The sequence below is a fragment of the Lytechinus pictus genome, chromosome 3, assembly GCF_037042905.1.
Source record: "Lytechinus pictus isolate F3 Inbred chromosome 3, Lp3.0, whole genome shotgun sequence".
Classification (NCBI taxonomy): domain Eukaryota; kingdom Metazoa; phylum Echinodermata; class Echinoidea; order Temnopleuroida; family Toxopneustidae; genus Lytechinus; species Lytechinus pictus.
In genome coordinates this window covers 78,272,473-78,293,405 of record NC_087247.1, presented here as the reverse complement: position 1 = coordinate 78,293,405, position 20,933 = coordinate 78,272,473, and the positions used below count along the sequence as shown (strand labels likewise).

The following is a 20,933-nucleotide window of genomic DNA, read 5'->3' as shown; positions in this document are numbered from 1 at the left end:
TATGAAGCAAAAAATCTCCCGAACTAATGATATGCAAATTTCATGACCCAATTTGCATATGTAAACACTAATTTCTGTTCCTGAAATTTTGCATGTCTCTTGTGCACTACTTGAACAACATATTTTGAAAATTTTCATAAAAAACAAGCATGGTTTGGCTGAGATATTCTCCCTTGACTCCATGATATGTGTAGAATGTCTAAATAATGGTGAAATATGGCCATTTTGTAATGACGTCATATATTACTTCATTTCGGCGGGAAGACCACGGATAAAACCAGGCAGCAATGCATTTTTTTTTTACTTCAAGGCCCATGCCATTCAGCTATGGGGTCATTTGCTTGTCCGGCTTTCGGTTGAATGAATCTCCTGGGCTGCCGGACTATAAGGCTTGTTTGTAGGAATTCACGGAGACCATCGGTATTTTACTAACCAAGTGATGCCAGCGCGAAGCGCGAGCAGAAATTTTTGTATATATTGGCTCCGAACAGGGATATTTTAAAGGCCTTTTTTTTTTTTTTTTTATATAAGATTCAATTAAGAGTGTACATATCTTACCATAGTCATCTAATGCGCATCGACCTAGGAAGCGCCCCCAAGATTTTCCCAGGGGGTGCTGCGTGTATTATTTTCCATAGGCAGCACCCTCTGGAATTATGTGTGTCAAATTAGATAAATGTATGTAAAATGTTTATTTATTTTATTTATTTATTCACACATATTTAAACAGGTTCACAAGATCAGAGATAAAATTGCTGTTTTGCATCTTGGTCCTGGTGTATATGACCAACATTTCGAGTTGAAACCCCTTTTTCTTTCTTTTTTGTTTTGCTTGTCAAGTTTCTTTGGACCAAAACGAACCTCCCCTTTTTTACTTGTCAAATTTACTTCAGCACCATAGTAGTCGATCCCTGCTTAGCTCCCCCAATAAATCCGGATGTGCAAAAAAGAAAAATGTAATTTTACACACAAATCGGCAAATTAAGCAAATACAATACAAAATTTGGTTTCTATCTCTATAGCACAGTACAAAATTATGATTTCTCTTCGCTCACACCGCGAGAAATGATTCCATCTATCATTGGAACTTTTCTTACATTTACACGGGAATTTATATATGTATAGGCATAAACAAATTTTCTGCCCATGAATAAACAAGAAATTGGCAAACCATTTTTTCATAGGCGGATGCAGGCGTATCCAGTTATAATACCTCTATATTAATTCCAACAAACTACACTTAAAATCCCCTTTTCATGACAGTTTATAAAAAAAAAAAGCCGGCTAGCGAGTGAATTGTGCGCTTGCATTAACTGCTTAAGATATATTAACCCTTGCATCCTATTTATAATTACAAAGGTGCTTAAAATGTCCAGTTTTTAGGCCTTAATTTCAAGAAAACTCGCTTTCTCATTAGGCTTATTCGATTAATAAGATAACATGTTCATGAATTGCTAATATTAAAATTTTTTTTTTTCAGAATGGAATGTCAACAAGTTTCATCTCGAGCTTAGAAAGAGGAATAAGAAGATAATAATTTTCATATGATGACAAAATGTCCTTAAAATGTCTCGGTCCTAGGTAAAAATAATGATTAAAAAATCGGGGTTCGCGCTCGCATTATTTATTGAGTGCGATCCACACCCACTTCACAATATTCCTACACAGTACATAAAATAATTCTTAAATTGACCCTTCTTCAGATCGGAGTATCAATATTTTTCGCTCTCGCATTAGTAATTTTCATAATAACAGAAATGTATTTAGAATGACCAGATTCTAGATCTAAATCTAAAACACGCACACGCATGTTCATCGAGATACGAAGCTTGTTCTTATTTATAACGTGCTTAAATTATAAAGTGTCAAATCAGAATATCAAAAATTTTCTGCTCGCGCTTCGCAATCGCATAATTAATGAAGGAAGATACCCATTAACACATTGTTTTCATGATTCACAAAACAAGAAAAGAGTGTCTCGTTTTTTGGTCTGAAATTTTTTTTCAGTAACATACTTATCCCGTTCATGATAACAAAAAGTCCTTAGAATGTCATTCTTTTCAGGTCGGAATGTCAAAAATGTTCAGCTCGCGCCCTGCACTCGCATTGTTTAATTGTTGAAATATGCATCGTCTAACAGTCCTTAAGAGGTCCCTTTAAGATCAGGCCAAATGCATTATCAAAAATTTTTGCTCGCGCTTCGCGCCCCCAGTAATTATCTAGTTATACGAATCTTGCTTAGGATCTCAAACATTGCCCAGAACTTTCTGGACAAATGCATAAATTTTTTTAAAGAATTTAGCTTCGTGCTCGCACTATTGAAATAGGGCTCATGAGATTATTACATATGTATGTTGTTTTATAAGAATAAAGCTAAAAAGTGAGCGTCAGGATTATACCCCTTATAGGAAACAAACAAAAACTTTGGGCAGTCGATCGGGGAAAATATGTGTGAAATTTTTTTGGGAGCCGGCCCGTCTTATTGGCGAAAGCTGGATCCGCCCCTGAATATGTGTGTGCGTGTGTGAAAGTTTTTTTTGTGTGTAATCGAGCACCTTTAGAAAGTGGAATTATGATTTTGCCCCCCCCCCCCAATCTGAAAAATGGATCGACACCAATGTTCAGCACCCAAGCTAAAAAATAGTTCCCAGGCCCCTGCTAATGCGAATGTCAAGCGCTTGCTGAATGTGTTAGAATTATATGCAATATTAAACACTTTTTGTAGGCATAGTAGTCATGATCAATACGCATCTCACTAATCAAATATTGCAAGCGCGAAGCGTGAGCTAAAAAAAATAGGAAATTCAGACCCGAAGAGGTGCATTTTAAGGCTTGTTTGCAGGAATTCACGAAGACCATACGTATTCTACTTACCAAATGATGCGAGCACGAGCTAATTCTTTTGATATTCAGATCAGAAAAAAGGGACATTTTAAGGACTGATTTTAGGAATTCATGACGACAACTGGACGAGCAAACATATCTCACCAATCCACTAATGCGAACGTAAGCACGGACAGGAAATGTTTTATATTCAGACCATGAAATGGGGTAATCACTTTAAGTATTCATGAAAAGAATCATATGTCACTACATAAAACAATAATATATCGAAGTGTGAAGAAGTATATTTGGTGTATATTGACTATTGAAAACGGGATGTTTTAGTACAACAGGATTATATATCTCGTTAAACAGACAATGCGAGCACAAGGAACGATGAGCAAATTATATTTCATAAAGTTGTGAAAAAAATGTAGTATGACATAATATATATCATACAACTTTACAATGTACAATAATATATTCTTTCCCACTACGTATCTCTTCCTTTCTCCCTCTTTTTCTCCTTCCCCCTGTTTTGGGCCAGCCGATTGGGGGGGGGGGGGGGGGGCACGTCCCCCGTAATTACGCCACTGCCCTCTTTGTTTCGGCACTTTTGGCTAAAGTACCAAAAATTGCAATTTAACAAAATGTGTCCCAACTATGTTATGGCTAATGGACGAAGTATTTATTAGACGAAGTGGCTCTTAAACTAACTGGCTATTGGTTAAAACGGCTATTATACGAAATGATATTGGAGCAAACGGTATTAGACGACGTACTGGACATAAACCGACCTAGTGGGTATTAGACCATGTAGATCTTAGACCAACCGGTGATTCGACAAAATTAATGGAAAAATATTATGGGTTTACGCCGATATGATTTTAGAAATAAGAGGCCAGCTGATATAACCCGCTTGTTATTTTTCAGTGCGAAGAATGAAAAGAGACAACTAAGGGAATGGTTCCAGAATTTAGATAGATAGATTGAAGTATAAATTAAGTAATAAATATAATATTATGAATTCATTGATGAATAACTTCATTAGCTCCATATTTTAGGGCAGGAGGGGTGCGTATTTTTTTCGTATTTTTTTTTTTTTTTTTTGGGGGGGGGGGGTAATCCAAAAAAGGGCACCTATATGCTAAAAAGGGCATTTTGGCACAAACATATATTTTCACCATGAGATTATCATCTGTGTGAAGAAGGTGTGTGTTTTGTAGTAATTAAGTTGAGCAAAGTTTTTCTTTTAAAGTGATTGCTGATTGATAACATTTGTATTTAGGTTTTATTTTTCGCGAACGAGCGGTTTGGAAATTTTCAAATCAAAAGATGTAAAATTCGGTTTTTGGTCAATTATGGACCTACTTACTGTTACAAGGGCTCCCTTGCGAGATGTTGCGAGCGCGGATCACGAGCTCAAACTTTTGGAAATTTCATGTAATGAGACATGAAAAGTAAACATTCCGAGCAGTTCTTGTAATCATGAAAAAAGGATATGAATCTAATTAAAGAATTAACGCGAGCGCGAATTAAACAATATTTCAATAGGGTGCCCTTTCAGCAAAAGCTGGTATCAAAAGGGGCCCTAAAAGCATTAAAACAGAACATGTAAATACAAGCGATAAACAAATATACAAAGTAAAAACATTATACATATTAGAACACAGAAAGGCATGCAAAATTGGAGTCATTAAAATATTTGTAACACAGGAACCATTAACATTTTAAATTTGTGATATTCTAACCAGAAACTGGACGTTCTATCCAAATTTGTAACCACAAATACGACGTATACCTTATAATAAATAATAATAGATGCGAGCGCGAGCCAGAAAATAGTGATTTTCTCACCTGAAAACTTGATATTCTAAGCACTGTTTGTAACCAGGAACAGAATTAGTGCCTTAATAAACAATAATTGAAGCGATCGCGAAAAACGAGGCAAAAAATTGTGATATTCCAACCTGAAAACTGGACATTCTATGCATTTTGTAGCCATGAACAGGACGTATACAAAACAATAATTGAGGCAAACGCAAAGCGCGAGCCAAAAAATGTGATTTTCTAACCTAAAATGTATTGTTTTACTTCAAAAAGAGTATTTCATTTTGAATTAGGGCACATTTTATTTTGAAAAAGGGTTATTTTTTTCCTACGCGGAATTTCGGGGGGGGGGGGGCACTTGCTCCTCTGCCCCCTCGGTTCCGTTGCCTCTGTTTTAGGGGGAAAAAACATTGATTGTGAAAAGTAATTAAGTGTATACAACAACATGTGGAATAACAGTAATAATGAAATAATATTTTTAAAATGGTAGGCCTAATAATTATAATGTGAATTTGAGAAAGTATTGCAAATGTTTAGAAATAGCAGAGATTGAAATAAAACAAAATGATTAAATAGCATATATCACTATGTATTCATCAATAACTGAGATTATCTTCATATTTTGACAAAAATTTAATTCAAAACTAAATAATATCTATATCTATATCTATAATAATATCTATATAACGCCCTACACAACTTTACGGCACATTTTGTCAACTGCAAATTAAATACCAAAATGTTCAATTTACAGAAATGTGCCTTGACACTCTTTGGTCCTCATATTCCATGTATTAATTCACCTCCATTCATTTGACAGCCACGATTATGAAGTTATGCATTTTAGTTAGGTCCTTGAAATATCAACGGTATTTTTTCTCTTATCTCTACAAGTCTTGATCTACAGGAAGATGTCACGATATGTTGACATGGTTGGGAATGAAAAGGGTGTTACACAGTTCTCCTAACTTTTAAGTCCTTGAAAATACTTTAAATTCCACTATCTTCGATATTTTTCACGTGTAGCTTTTTATTTTATTTAAGAGGTGCATTTTCCCTCAACACCCGAAGCTTGTTTCAGCAGATAAAAACATTACCCGAAGAAGTTTACGAGGCCAATATGGAGCGTTGTGGACCAGTGGATTAGTCTTCTGACTTTGAAACAGAGGGTCGTGGGTTCGAATCCCAGCCATGGCGTAATTTCCTTCAGCAAGAAATTTATCCATATTGTGCTGCACTCAACCCAGGTGAGGTGAATGGGTACCCGGCAGGATTAATTCCTTGAATGCACTGAGCGCTGAGAGGCAGCTAGATCTAAACCCGGGGTAATAATAATGATAAACAATGCGCCTCGGAATATATTATTTCTAGATAGATGACGCTATATAAATGTCTATTATTACTATTATTATTCATACATGAATATGAGCATTGCAATCAATTATGTATTCGTCATCAGATTTTGAGCAAATGTAGATGATATATTATACCAGACCTCTTTTAAAACATCTTGTTGAAACTGTTCAGATTGTTTGCAAAGTGGAATGTGATTTGATACCTGATAAACAAATTTCAGTACAATTAGAAATGAATTGTGTTACTCCTAGGGTTGCACAATTCCCGGGAATTTTCGCGGTGGAAACTTTCCATGGGAATAAACGGGGATTTGATGGGAATTTCGGGAATGTAAAAGTTGATTACTGTTAGTGGCTGAATGGTATGTGCGATGGCAGTACATGTACGCTTTACACAAGAGATATACATTGTTCATTGAATGATGCTTATTGGATATATATTCTGATCTTTTCACAGATAATGAGAATCATTATTAATAATAATTATAACATTATTGTTGTCATTAGCTTTATTATTATTATTTTATTATCATTACTTTATTTCTCATTTATTTCTGCAGAATAGAAGTGAAAACTTGGTGCTGTTTGCAGCATTCATTTGACGAGTATAAATACAGATTGCTGGTTCAAGAATAAAGTTTATTTCAGTGCAATTAACTTCTTAGAAATAAACATTTTGTTCATTATTTTCAAAATACTAGATCAAATTAAATGAAACTGATAAGAGATTGTCACTTGTTATCACAGAATATATGAAATTAATAACAAGTTTATCAATCTCAGTCAAGGTCAAAGGTCATTTGAGGTCAACAAACTTAGTGCATGTTTTGTACCCTTTGTGAAAAATTATTCATCTTGATTGTTTTCAAAGTCAGTCATTATATTGTTATTTCTTGCCCCCCCCATTTTGGGTGTGGAGAGGGGCATCTCAGAAATAAATTAGCAATATGACATTTTTTTTCGTTTCTGGACCTGATTTTTCCCATTTAAAGACTCAAGCCAGTGCCATAGCTGCTGGTGGGATTAGTCTGCTGTGCAATCCTAGTCTGCAGGCACAGACCCTGATTCCTTGATCAACAAGTGGGTCTCCACAAAGACTAGCACATAAACATCATGTTACTGGATACATGTACTATCAGTGGCGTAACAGGCGGGGGGGCAGGGGGGGCAAGCTGCCCCCCCTGGCGGAGCTCACCGGGAAAATAAAAAAAAACGGGAAAAAGAAAAAAAGGGAGGAAGAAAGGGAAAGGAAAGAAAATAAAAAAGGGGAAAGGAAAGGAAAGAAAAAAGGGGAAAGGGAAGGGGAAAGGAAAAGGGAAAAGAAAACTAAGAAAAAACATAAAAAAGGGAAAACGGAAAGATAACGGGAAAAGGAAGGAAAAAAGAACAAGTGAGAAAAAACAATTCGCCTCGATATAATACATTAGCATGTTTAGTAAGACAGGGAAATAAATTAAAGATGGCAAAAAGGCAAACAAAAGCGGGAAATAAAGGCAATGGAATTAGCCAAAATCTAAATTGGAAAATAAAGAATAGGGACAAGATAACGTACACTACCGGGCCGCCGAGGATTGAGCGGGAAGAAAAATGGATGGTATATAGCATAATGTCGTATGAAAGTCTATCATAAACTTGCTAAATCTCCAAAGGCTCTGTCCTAGAGTCAAGACCCCGTGCAGTGGGGGCTCTTCATCTGTAACCTTTAATGGGTTCTATAACGGGCCCCTATATGGACCCTTCCTGCATTAAGCTTTACGTTGAAGCACTGGCGTACCGGGGGTGGTTCCACAGCCAAGGGGAAATAAAAGAAAATAAAGGAGGCAGCGAAATGAGATGAATGAAAAAAAAATATATATGACATGATATTTGCTATAATGATGTAAAAATCTATCACATAATTAGAATTTCATTTTAACAGGCCTTTTTTTTTCTGGCTCGCTTCGCTCGCTGGCGACTTTTTACAAATTTTCCCACATTTGCTATGGTGTGCCCCTCACAATATTTGGATGATTACGATACACAACTGCATTGAATTTATGTGTTGTGTTAAAACTATATAAATATACACGCAATTTGATTAAAACAAGTGGCCATCTGCAAGGTTTAAAATGGCTTTGATATCAAGAGGTTCCGGGGCTCTGCCCTGGACCCCACCCATAAAGCACTGTTACATGGATGAGTTGGACCACGGCCCCAAAAGTTTTACAACCAAACAAAAAAAAAGAGGAAAGAAAGGAAAGTGTATTATATTTTTCTGAATATCACGTCAAAATCTATCTTTATGTTAGATTCTCATGAAAATGTGATTTTTTTTATCTCGCTCGCTTCGCTCGCTCGGGACCTATATTAAGCTACTTCTTGCCAGAAGCGCCATACTCGGCCCCCTCGAGCATATAGAGCTTCGCTCTGATTCTCACAATCATAACAAAAATCCTGTTCACCGTGGCGTACAAAAAAAAGAGAGAAAAAAGGAAAGAGAGGAGGGTGAAATATGATATCATCTTTTTAACAGTATGTCAAAATCTATCACAAAATTTGATTTTTGCAATAAAAATGTCAAAAAAATTTGCTCGCTCGCTTCGCTCGCTCGCTTATATATGTATATATATATATATTTGCCCGATACGCCATATCGCCCCCTCAAAATGTTTGCCTTATGACGCCATTGCCTGTTCCATGATATGACCGGGAAATTTTTGGCTCTTGCCCCCCCTGGCCACCGACCCCTGTTACGCCGCTGTGTACTATAATGTATTAACCTGTACGTACAGTAGTTTGATGAATATTTTATAACCTGGGTAATTTAAAGAATGAGAATAGTTTAAATAAAAATGGAAAGTATAATATTTGAGGATATCAATGTATAATTTTGTATTTAAAAACAAAATTCATCCCTCTTAGTGAAAAAATGAAAAATCCGAAAATTCCCGGCAGCTGAAAATTCCTGAAACTTTCCATGGAAAATTTTTCCAAAGTTTCCGAAAAGTTTCTAGCCCTTTGCAACCCTACGTACTCAGGATATACCATGTAGACGCTGTATAACTATTTAAAGGTCAAGTCTACCCCAGAAAAATGTTGAATTGAATCGTTAGAAAAAAATGAACAAGCATAACGCTGAAAATCTCATCAAAATCGGGTGTAAAATAAGAAAGTTATGTAATTTTCAAGTTTCGCTTATTTTTCACAAAACAGTTATATGCACAACTCATTGACATGCAAATGAGAGAGACGATGATATCCCTCACATTCTATTTCTTGTGTTTTTCATAGTTTGAATTATACAATATTTCATTTTTTTTTACAGATTTTACATCAAGGACCAACTTAACCCTAAACGATTTTGACTTCAAGAACCCGACTTAACAGTGAACTGTTTAAATAACGGTAATTCCACATGTTCAAGGAGGAATACAATTTTGTTTCACATGACAATAGGAAAAAAATATAATTTTTCATATTTCATATCATAAAAAACAAAAGAAATAGTGAATGGGTGAAGTCATCAATCCGCTCACTTGCATACCGACCCCGGTTGAGCATATAAATGTTTTGTGAAATTAAGCGAAACTTTGAAATGTAATTTTTTACATCCGATTTTGATGAAATTTTAAGTGTTATGCTCCTTGGATTTTTCTTATTTTATTCAAATCAACTTTTTATTGGGGTGGACTGGTGGACTTTAGTTTAAAGAAAATTATATGACTATTCGATCAGTAGAAAAGTCATCAAGGACAATGATTTTATGCCCATTCTTTACATAGCTCCTGATATATGGAACTGTCTTTCAGAAGGGATTTATGAAACAGCTGTGCGACATGGAGGTGAGATTTATCCGAATTTCGGCGAGATTATATTTTCTGAATCTGATTTTTTTTTTTTTTTTTTTTTTTAAACAAACAAGTGCACACCTAGTTACCAATAATGCATATAGCATTTCCATTTATTTGAAAGCAGGATAAAAGAGCATTGTAGATTAAATGCCTTGCTCACGGGCATAGGTGCCGCGGCCGGGGATCGAACCCCGGACTTTTTAATGTATAGCCAGGCGCCTTAGACCACTCGGCCACGGCACCTCCATACAAACAAACAAATACAAACGCACACACACCTTCCCTCTCACACTACACACCATACTTACTTGTAATACTGACAGGGGGCGACACGCGTTGATAAACAAAACCAGCTATTCAATGTAATCATGAAAAGTACACTGATTGAGAATAACAACCAGTTCTTCTCCGTAATGAATTCATGTTATAATCATTTTACCAAATTCAGTACTACTGTGATGCCTTTGTGATAATTGAAGATATTCAATATTAGTTGATCGTCTTCTTACAGCAGTTCCACATTTGATTTATTAGGTACCGAAATGTACCGAAATATTATCTCTCTCTCTCTCTCGTTTTTTTTTTTTTTTTTTTTTTTTTTTGGGGGGGGGGGGGGGGATGGCGTGTCGTAGCTCGGTATATTTGAATTACCTATTCTACTACGGCATTCTTTGGGGCATATTTATCTAAATGGGTTATCCAGTGTTCTTTAGATAATTTTCAATTCAATTCAACTAAAAAATGGTGTATTAAAACATGCCTCACAGCCAAAGTCTGAATTAAAAACATTTGTACAATTTACAGTAACAAAATGATACTTAAAGTACAATTATGAAATCATATAGATGGATTACAATTACTTCTTACACAATACATTGGAATAAATTGTTGAAAATATAAATTATACATTGTAGTGAACATTGTAGGCAAATTATAACCACTGCATTAAGGAACATATTAGATTCAGATTCAGATTCATTAATTTATTGTCCTCAATGGAAATTCATTCTGTTGGCATTACAAAGTATAATTCATTATTTACATAGATTATACTGCACATCAACATCATGCACACCATAAATGCCATTATTTCAGTCATTATATTGTTACATTATTATATCATTAAACTATTATTACACTACATGTATAATCACTTAAAGTGATTAAAGTATTTTTTTCCGCTAATACTTTATTAAATCTAAAAGGTGTTGGAAGTGGGCATACTGGTTTCTATCCATCTGGGTTCATCAACGAGTGTGCCAAAATGATTAAATCTCACCCAAATGACATATCGGATCAAACTAAGGTAATACTTTCTCAGAATTATGTACGATAACAATTATAAAATATTGTAATCTGGTCTCAATAATTCAATTTCCTTTTGACTTTCAAAACCCAAAGTAATATTTCGTTTGTGTATATACAGAAAACTTTCATCTGTTAGCGAAGGTAAAAAAAATGTACCAACCTATTTCTTTAGAGGCAACCTCTCGTCCATCCTTGTGGACGTTCTCTTATGATCTTATAAATATGAAATTACCACACTGAATCTTTGAATTTATCGAACAGGTAATAATAAATAATAATAATAGTACATTTCTTAAATACGCATAACACCTACATGTACAGGTCTCTATGCGCGAGTGACTAAATCAAACATTCTGAAAGATAGTCGATTTGACAGTGCCATAGGCTCAATACACCAACCTAGAAATGTTCTTTCCGATTAAGTTTTTTTCTTGATTCGTGTTCCTATGGGATCCTAGAACAAATTCAGCTTGGTTGCCCAAAGTTGCCGTTTGGGCAATTTTGCTAATTTGCATAAATCCAAAATGGCCGCCAGATGCCATCTTAAAAACTTAACTTTTGAACCCCTTGCCCTAAAATGATGAGTAATGACTCTTTTTAGGGGTTTAGGAGTGTGTAGAATCCATTTCTATAATCATTTTTGCAATATAACGTCATCTTCAGGTCAAATCCAAATGACTGCCAGATGCCATCTTGAAAAATTGACTTTTGATCCCCTTGCCCCAGAATGACGAGTAATACCTCTGTTTAGGGGTTTTATGGTGTGTAGAATCTCTTTCTGCTATCTATTTTGCAATATAATGTCATCTTTAGGTCAACTCCAAGATGGCCGCCAGATGATACCACGATGATACCATTTTGAAAAATTTACTTCTGAACCCTTTGTCCAAGAATCATGAATAATACCTCTTTTCGTGAGTTATTTGATATGTTGATTCCATTTCTGTTGATAATTTTGCAATATAGGATCATTCAGATAAAGAAAAAAAGATGGCCAGTAAACGCCATATTAGAAAAAAACTACCCCCGAGACTATTGAACCTTGAACCTTGAAGAAGTACTCTTCCAAAAATCGTACACGCTGTCCTGAAGAGATTTACTATTATGTGTAGGAGCTCATGTAAGGGTATTTCAGTAAGAATGATTCATTTCTTTTAATTTCTCAATTTTTAGTGGTCAAGTAAGGTCTCAGATGGTCAGTTGATATATTTCGTCATTAACCGCTCACCTTGGAATTAAAAAAATTAAGGTTTGGGCTATGACCTATTTCGGGAGTGCTCATAATTTTTTTCTATGTCCAGCCATATTTTTCTAGTGAAAGGACTTCAAAGTATTACTTTTTAACTCAAAAGTGAGTTCTCCGTATTTTTCAAGAATTTGTTAACTTATTACCTTCCTTTATAATTATCATTGGACTTTTCGTCCTGAAAAAAGCCTTTGACTTGGTCAGCACGAGTGCACTTTTTAGCCTCCTGTAGAAGATAGGCTCCCCAAGACTGACCCATGGTCATATCATTCTATGTGAACAGTTTGCTATGCTGGAACATCTGGTACCTTCCCTCAGTTCCTGTGAGCAGTGGTGTGAAGCAATTAGGCTGGGCCTGGCCCTGACACTCAGGATCTTCTTCTCCATGCTTCCCCAGTATGCACTTGGCGAATGCACATAATGCATCTACATATCCGTACCAGAGCAGATGGGAAAGTCTTCAACATCGACCGGCTACGTGCCAAAACAATGGTCAGGATGGTTCTCATTCGTGAGATGTCGCCCCTGCCTTTCATAAAGAAGCTGGAGTAGGCCTACAAGACCTAGTCATACAGCCGCCTGTTTTTTTGCATGTACATGTTGTAAGGAGTTTGGATGACCCTGTAAGACAGAAAACCTGATCGGCTCAAGACACTGACTGTCCTCCAGATATCTATATCAACAGCACGCACTCGTTTGGTTGTGGTGGACTCCTCACCTACCTTGCATTGACTATCTGTCTCTAATTCCCTTTCACTGGACAAGGAGATAAGCACCAGGATAGGAAACTCTGTCACAGCCATGGCCAAGCCCCTGAACGGAAATAAGTCATGGAAAACGTACGCCGATCAAGAAAAGCGACTAAACACCTTCCATGTCAGATGCCTCGGACGTATACTACACATTAAATGGCAGGACAGAGTGAAAATATAAGGCCCTTCAGCGGGCTTGTTATAATCACTCGGGTCGCGTTCGCGTTCGAAATCACTCGGGTTTTGGATTTTTGGCGATTTTTTTTTTTATTTCGATGCGATTTTTTTTTCTAACGGTGTCTTCAATGGGACAAACACGCTGGGAAAATAAAATGAAATTCAAATTCTAGTTTCGTTTTAAGCCGGCAAGTGCCTTAAATAAAAGGCACTCGCCTACTGCTTAACATAACAAACAAGCAAATTAGCCATGTGGCTCAACTATCCTAGAATACATCCAGACTTATACTGTTTTTATACGAGGACTCCGAGTCGGAACTTGCCATATCTGCCACATCGATATTATCGTCATTCCCATGTACGGACATGTATGCCTGCATGCAATGGCCCCAAGGCGGGACCCGGCCACGGTCGGACACGGCGTGCATCGGTAGCATGGAGCAAGGTAACGTGAGTCCAGCCGAGTTAGATCCCACGTTACAGTGCCAGTCAGTCTGCAGCTCGTCCGAAAGTATTTTATTCAGCGGTATGCATAGCCAGCCATCCGTGGTTTAATGCATATATACGTAATTAGACCAAAAGCTTCGGTCTCCAGTCTGTAATGTTCGTTGTTCCGCTGAACTCCATTAGCTCCACTCACCAATATAGAGACCGAAGTTCTTGCTCGATCTGTACAGGGACTCAATGGCCATATGTTTATGCATTAAGTTCCAATAAAACGGGGAAGTGAAGTTGCGCGACAGCCGAAGCAATTAGTTACTGTTTTTCCCCTTTTAAGTTTATTTTCTCTTTTTTTGGTGCATTTTAGGACAAAACGGAATAATAATATTTATTTGATACAGTTCTTTCCATATATTTTTATGAAATAAAGACAAAAATCGATGAGCGCCGTCTGGGGGATTTTGCATTGTTAACCCCGTAATGATGGTTGCACCATAGCGAGCCGTCTGTGTACGAGGAGAAATAAAAATGTTAAAAAACTCGAAACAGACGGCTGCCAGCTGTCTAATACGTAATGAGCTTTGAGGACGATCTTTCCGATAGGCGTTTTAAAATTCTGCTCTTAACTATTGTCCATTTCTCATAAAATTTGTCTTATTTTATAGATAAAATGGCCATATCATGTTTTAAGTAACTGGAGACCTAAAAACTTCCCTACCTAAATTCTCGAAACATTGCATTAGGTGATGTGCTTAATTGATCTTCTTTGTGCTCGCGTGCCAAACGTATACGTTGAGCTGAACGGGGATCAGTCTCTCTCTCTGTCTCTCCTACCTTTCCGAAATTAAAACGGTCCTTCGATCGGACATAGTTATTTAGACGCAGGACAAATAATGCTCTGACAACCAAACTAACTTTTCGTCAGCATCAGTAAAAATGTGAATGGGCTTTTAAAAACTAATACTAAAATTGATCTTAGATCGATTTTAAAATTGATTTTGGAAATCGATTTTAAATTAATTTTAAAATCGTAATTGTATTTGTTCTAATTAACCGATTTTAAAATCGGCTACCGATTTTAAAATCGGCTCCCGATTTTACCCGATTTTACCACAATCGGCGCGATCACCTGCCAATCTTCGATCATGCCCCTTGAAGGAAAAATCGGATATAAAATATCGGCGTAGATCTAGTTACAGTGCGTGAACGTTCAGAACATATTTCAAGATTTTTTTGAGGTGCTAGCTATTTAGAGGTCGCATTAATCAGGGAGAAAGACGCAGTATTATCTCTGACGATGTTTACGAGGATAGATATCTTCTCTTCAACCTCGTGGTGATAGCGGACGCCGCCGTGAACTTTTAAAGGTCGTATTACCGACGGACATCACTGCACTACTCTCTTACCTCCTTTATGATGATAGACACTTCTCTTCAACCTCGTGGTGATAGCGGACCCGCTTCTTTTATATTTGTTCTTGGTTATCAAAAGTTAATTTCTGAAGATAGTAATAAATTGATTTGAAAACGTTACCTCCCCACAGCATTTTAATAACATGTTCCGAATCATCGCGCGTGCCTGCGACTTCTATTACATTATAATTGCACTTGCGCCTTTAAGATGATGCATTTTATTTAAGGCATTTGCTGGCTTAAAACGAAACTAGAATTTCAATTTCATTTTATTTGCCCAGCGTGTTTGTCCCATTGAAGACACCGTTAGAAAAAAAATCGCATCAAAATAAAAAAAATCGCCAAAAATCCAAAACCCGAGTGATTTCGAACGCGAACGCGACCCGAGTGATTATAATAAGCCCTTCAGCGTACGTGCATGCTGGCATCCCCAGCTTATTTTTGCTCCTTAGGTGATTCATGTTCGCCGGATGAAACTTTGGCAAATCCTAGAAGGGATTCGCCAATTTAAGGTGAGCTGTGTGATTAGTCCCCAGATAGATCACCTCCGTTATAAACACACCTGCAAACGTGACATAAAACTTGCCGGCATAAACACTAACACTTGTGAAGATGTAGATGATAGTCGCCATCTATGGAGAGCTACTAAGTACAGGGGTCAAGACGTCAGAAAATAATCGGAATGCTACATTGGCAGGCCAAAGACCAAGGAGGAAGGCTAGGGCAGCATCTCTATCTGAACCTGTCTCAGCGCCATCCTCCTCCATCTGTACACAATTTGCTTTAGAGACTGCCACTCTAGAGCGGAGCTCTACAGCCACTCTCGAAGATGTAATACCTAGCGCGCTACACCATCGTCTTTTGAGACGTACTGATGCCTACCTATCATTGGACACTTTGATTTATAAAAAATATGGAAAAACACTTTCAAATTCAAATAAAACTTTAAACCCTCTTCAGTACAAAAGTACGGATGGACATTTAAAGAAATACAAATACAAAATTGATCATAGCCGAAACCTAAAGAGGATCTCTTTTAGGTGAGCAGTAAATGTCGAACGCCTGACATCTCAGATCTGACTTCCCCTTGAACAAAAAATTGAGAAGTAATAAAAGAAATTAGTATTCTTACTGAAATCCCCTTACATAAGCTCTTACACTGTAAGCCTCGAAAAGTAATTTTTCAAGATGGCGCTTTGCGGCCAGCTTGGATTTGATCTGAAGATTATCCTTTATAGCAAAATTACATCAGAAATTTAATCAACATACCAAATGACTCACGAATAAAGTTATTATTCATGATTCTGGGGCAAAGGGTTCAAAAGTTAATATTTCAAGATGGCGTCATCTGGCGGCCATCTTGGATTTGACCTGAAGATGACCGTATATTGCAAAATAGATAGCAGAAAGAGATTCTACACACCCCAAAACCCCTAAACAGAGGTATTACTCGTCATTCTGGGGCAAGGGGATCAAAAGTCAATTTTTCAAGACGGCATCTGGCGGCCATCTTGGATTTGACCTGAAGATGACGTTATATTGCAACAATGATTATAGAAATGGATTCTACACACTCCTAAACCCCTAAAAAGAGTCATTAATCATCATTTTAGGGCAAGGGGTTCAAAAGTTAAGTTTTTAAGATGGCATCTGGCGGCCATTTTGGATTTATGCAAATTAGCAAAATTGCCCAAACGGCAACTTTGGGCAACCAAGCTGAATTTGTTCTAGGATCCCATAGGAACACGAATCAAGAAAAAAACTTAATCGGAAAGAACATTTCTAGGTTCGGAAAATGACAAATCGACTAAGAGGTGGGTTTTTAATTGAACTTTGAATTTCTCAAGCTGGGTAATATTTCTTATTGTCGGTGGTAGAGAATTTCATAGTGCTGGTGCAGCTTTCTGGAAAGCCCGATCCCCATATGATTTGGTCTTGACAGTAATTTCAGAGAGAAGATTTTGTGAGCCAGAACGGAGATTACGCTTGGGTTTATGAATCTGGACAAGTTCTTGAAGATAAGCAGGGGCAATACCATGAATACATTTTAATGTTAATATGAGAAGTTTATATTTGATCCTTGATCGAATGGGTAGCCAGTGAAGGTCAGATAAGATAGGGGTGATGTGTTCAAATTTTCCTTTTCGAGTTATAAGTCTTGCAGCAGAATTTTGGATGTGTTGCAATTTATCAAGAAGCGATTCCTGTATTCCGAATAGTAAACTATTATTATTATCTAAGTGACTTATATGAAGGCATGTACTAACTTTTCTGTTGTTTTCCTATCAAGATATTTTCTAATTTTCCCAATTTTGTGTAACCCAATTGCAGCAGCCCTACAAATATTGTTAACATGGGATTTCATACCTAATTCATTCTCGACAATTACCCCTATATATAATTATCTTATATTTTGTGCTTATGTATATATTTAATCATGACCTACAACAATATCCTATAGATATTTCAATATTTTGATTGATGCCCCAAGCGAAGTTATGTTTCGGAAAAAACACACATTTCTGATAATTGGATAGATGACGAGCTTGACGAAAGAAAGAGTTGTCGCTACCACTTGCCACAATTGAGTCAACAGATTGCTGACTTAAGTTTTGCATAGGCTCAGGGTCAAAATTTCTTAACGTAAAAAACTGTTGTATTCCTTGTCCAAAAATTTTAAAACTCGTTTTTTCTTTGTTTCCTATTTTTTTCCTTCTCACAAATGTCTTGTTTCATCTACGGTGTAACATCAAAGTTCTGTCATAAATTTATTTTATCCGCAGTCGTTGATACGTTAAAGGCCCGGTAATCAAGCTGGTAGATTAACATTTGTTACATTCTTTTACAGCTCGCCTTGATGAAAGCTGAATATTTGAAAAGAAATTATGATGGGCGAGTGTATGCTAAGGGGCGCAATCTAACCATCACGCTTCGTAAGGCCTATGATAGATCTCTTGAAGAGGTTAACATCATTGCCATGCCAACCATACCGTTTACTCCGACAAAACTCTTAACTAAAGATGATTCTCTTCCAGGTAACTATGCGCCATTGTTAGGAATTTAATAATCTTTATTCATATAGGTACACTTTCTTGTAGTTTGATGATATATAAAATTGCGAATGATTATAAATAAAAATCAAAGAACATATGTTTTAGCAGGAAATCATAAGCATTATTATCGCCTTCGGTGCTCATTAAAGCTCCTTCCACAATTGGTGCGATTGCTTATAACCGTTGCGATTGTGTGCAACATACATTATATTGTGACCAAATGATCGCGAACGGTCGCAAGACCTATTGTGAGAACCCCTTATATCATGGACTACAATATGAAAGTTACTGCATGGTGGGTGTAGGTGTGTATATCTATAATGCAGATCTGGGGAGCGTGTCCGACAAGTTGTCAGATCTGACAACTTTCCATGATTTTGACTTTCTAGCTAAGGAGCTATGTTCCTATGGAAACTGTTGGATAAAATGGATCGGATAAAACGTCCGACAAGTCCTTTCATTAAACGCTCCCCGGTTCTATTCAAAAGTGTGAAGAGGTAGACATAAATCGACCACATTTAGCGGGTTATCCTCGCTGAGTTCATACTTATGTTTTAGGTGCAGCATCGAGATATCGGTTTTAATATTTCCATGGGTGGAGAAGTCTCCATGTAAAATAATCATCATCAGTAGGCTGAAGTGATCTTCAATCATATTTTCCCTACATGGATAAAATATAAAGAAATTAATAACAGTATCAACCTACATTTCTTCTTTGTAGAATATCACAGACGAGCTTCTGAGGTGAATATTAACACACATCCATTTAACTTAACTGGTCATCCTGCCCTTAGCGTTAACGCAGGGTATCTAAGAAACTTACCAGTCGGACTCATGTTGGTTGGTAGACACTATGATGAGATCACTATCTTCAAAGTCGCACAGGCAGTGGAGAAAATCAGAGACGAAACAGCTTCAAAAAGCGGTTGCCTTATGCCATGAAGGAAATATGAATAAATGGGCGTGAAATTTTCAAGTTGATCTGACAGTACAGAGAAGAAAGTTGAAAAGGGTCGCCAAAAGACGAATACTATTCATATTTAAAAAAAAATCAATAATAGAAACACCAATAAGTTTCGAACTGATTGGATTATACATTTCAGGCTCACTTCCTGAGATCTGGAAAGACCTTTGTATACTGGGACAATATTTTTATTGTATATCCGTGTTTTATTTTCGTCACATTGCTTAACATTCTGTATGTTTTTTCCTGCATTTTTTTTTTTACAAAGAAACCTCCTCAAAATGATTGTATTTATTGTCATATAATAAAGCCGACTAAATCGCTCTTGTATCGGTCAATGCCGTGACGTTGTCTGGAGCAATAATTGTAATAATAATAAAAATACCGTAAATTTTTTAAACAGAAAATTCAATATAACAGAAAATGGGACTTAGAGATCAAAATAACATTAAAACTGGATATTCCATCCTGAAAATATATTTGAATGCAACGATTTGAAAATTAAGCTATGATGAAAAATGAAATCGATTTCTAGTGTGTATGAGACTTATTAATTTGTTTACCTTTTTATATCATGATTCCATATTATCCTTCCCATATCAAATGATTATGTCTTCATGACACACTTAAATTGGTGATTTTTTAGGTGTCATTTTTACTGACTCACCACATGAATTGTAGAATTATTGGGAATAAATGGGAATAACTGGAACTTTATTGCACAACAAATATTGCTAGAGATGTTGTACATTTGTTAAATTTTCTCACATAAACTCCCGACGGTGACAGGACCGTCGAAAATTCGAGTTCAATAAATGCTTTTTTGGCGAAAAACGCTCACGAGTTCACCTCTATTTTGTTATCATTTGAGGTAGGAGGCAAAATACGTAAATACGCAACGCACACCCTCACACACCCCCCTGTTGTACATTCTAAATTAACAGCACTGAAAAAGGAGAAGGTGAACTATGTTAGAAATGTCAAACTCCCAACTTGGTTGTCATTAATCCCATGAGTTGTATATCATATATAAAGAAAAGCCCCGGGGGGGGGGGGGCAGTCAAATATATTGCTGTACACACGTGTGACCAAGGAATTTCCAAACAACCCCTAAACGAGTTTTTCTCTGTGTGCAAAATAACCCCCTAAATAAGGTTTTCGCAGGCTTTATTAACACAATTTGGCCCCTAAACAAATTGTCGCCAAAATATGACCCCAGGGAAAAAGTTTGGGGGAAAAACATACCTTAAACACGTTTGGCTAGTCTTTAAAAAAAAAAGCTTTGGGAGAAAAAAACATACCCTAAATACGTTTGACCCCGTGATTGACCATTGACCAGTCTTTCAAAACCACCCTGTTTCTTGAAAATCGGTGTTTTTGATACCCTTAACGAGTCCACGCGCGGACCGCGTCCAAAAGTGAAAAAAAAACCACCCCTTTAAACGCGTTTTTTTTTTGGTCACGCGTGTGTACAGAAATATATTTGACTGCCCCCCCTCCTCCCCCGGGAGAAAAGCGTAGTCTTTGTTCTGCATCTCGTTGTAAATTTTGATCAGTCATGACTTTTTTTATGCTTAGCCATGAAATGATTATGTGAAATAGATAGGGTTAAATGGAGTGTAAACTAATCCTATTTCGGAAACAGAGTGTCAAAACATAAAATACGTCGTCATCAATTTTATCATTTCTAGCATAGTCGGTAAAAATATATACAGTATATTTAGAGAGGGAGAGAGAGAGAG

At 36.7% G+C, this 20,933-nt stretch overlaps 1 protein-coding gene across 1 annotated transcript; it reads left to right on the top strand.

The window, feature by feature from the left end:
* Positions 1–9,687: 9,687 nt before the first annotated feature.
* Positions 9,688–20,605, top strand: LOC129256080 (uncharacterized protein in nthA 5'region-like). The gene is made up of 4 exons (XM_054894375.2): positions 9,688–9,829; positions 11,044–11,144; positions 18,023–18,209; positions 18,949–20,605. Exons 1-4 carry the CDS (start codon positions 9,751–9,753, stop codon positions 19,167–19,169), a joined length of 588 nt encoding a protein of 195 aa, XP_054750350.2. The 5' UTR covers positions 9,688–9,750; the 3' UTR covers positions 19,170–20,605.
* Positions 20,606–20,933: the final 328 nt, after the last annotated feature.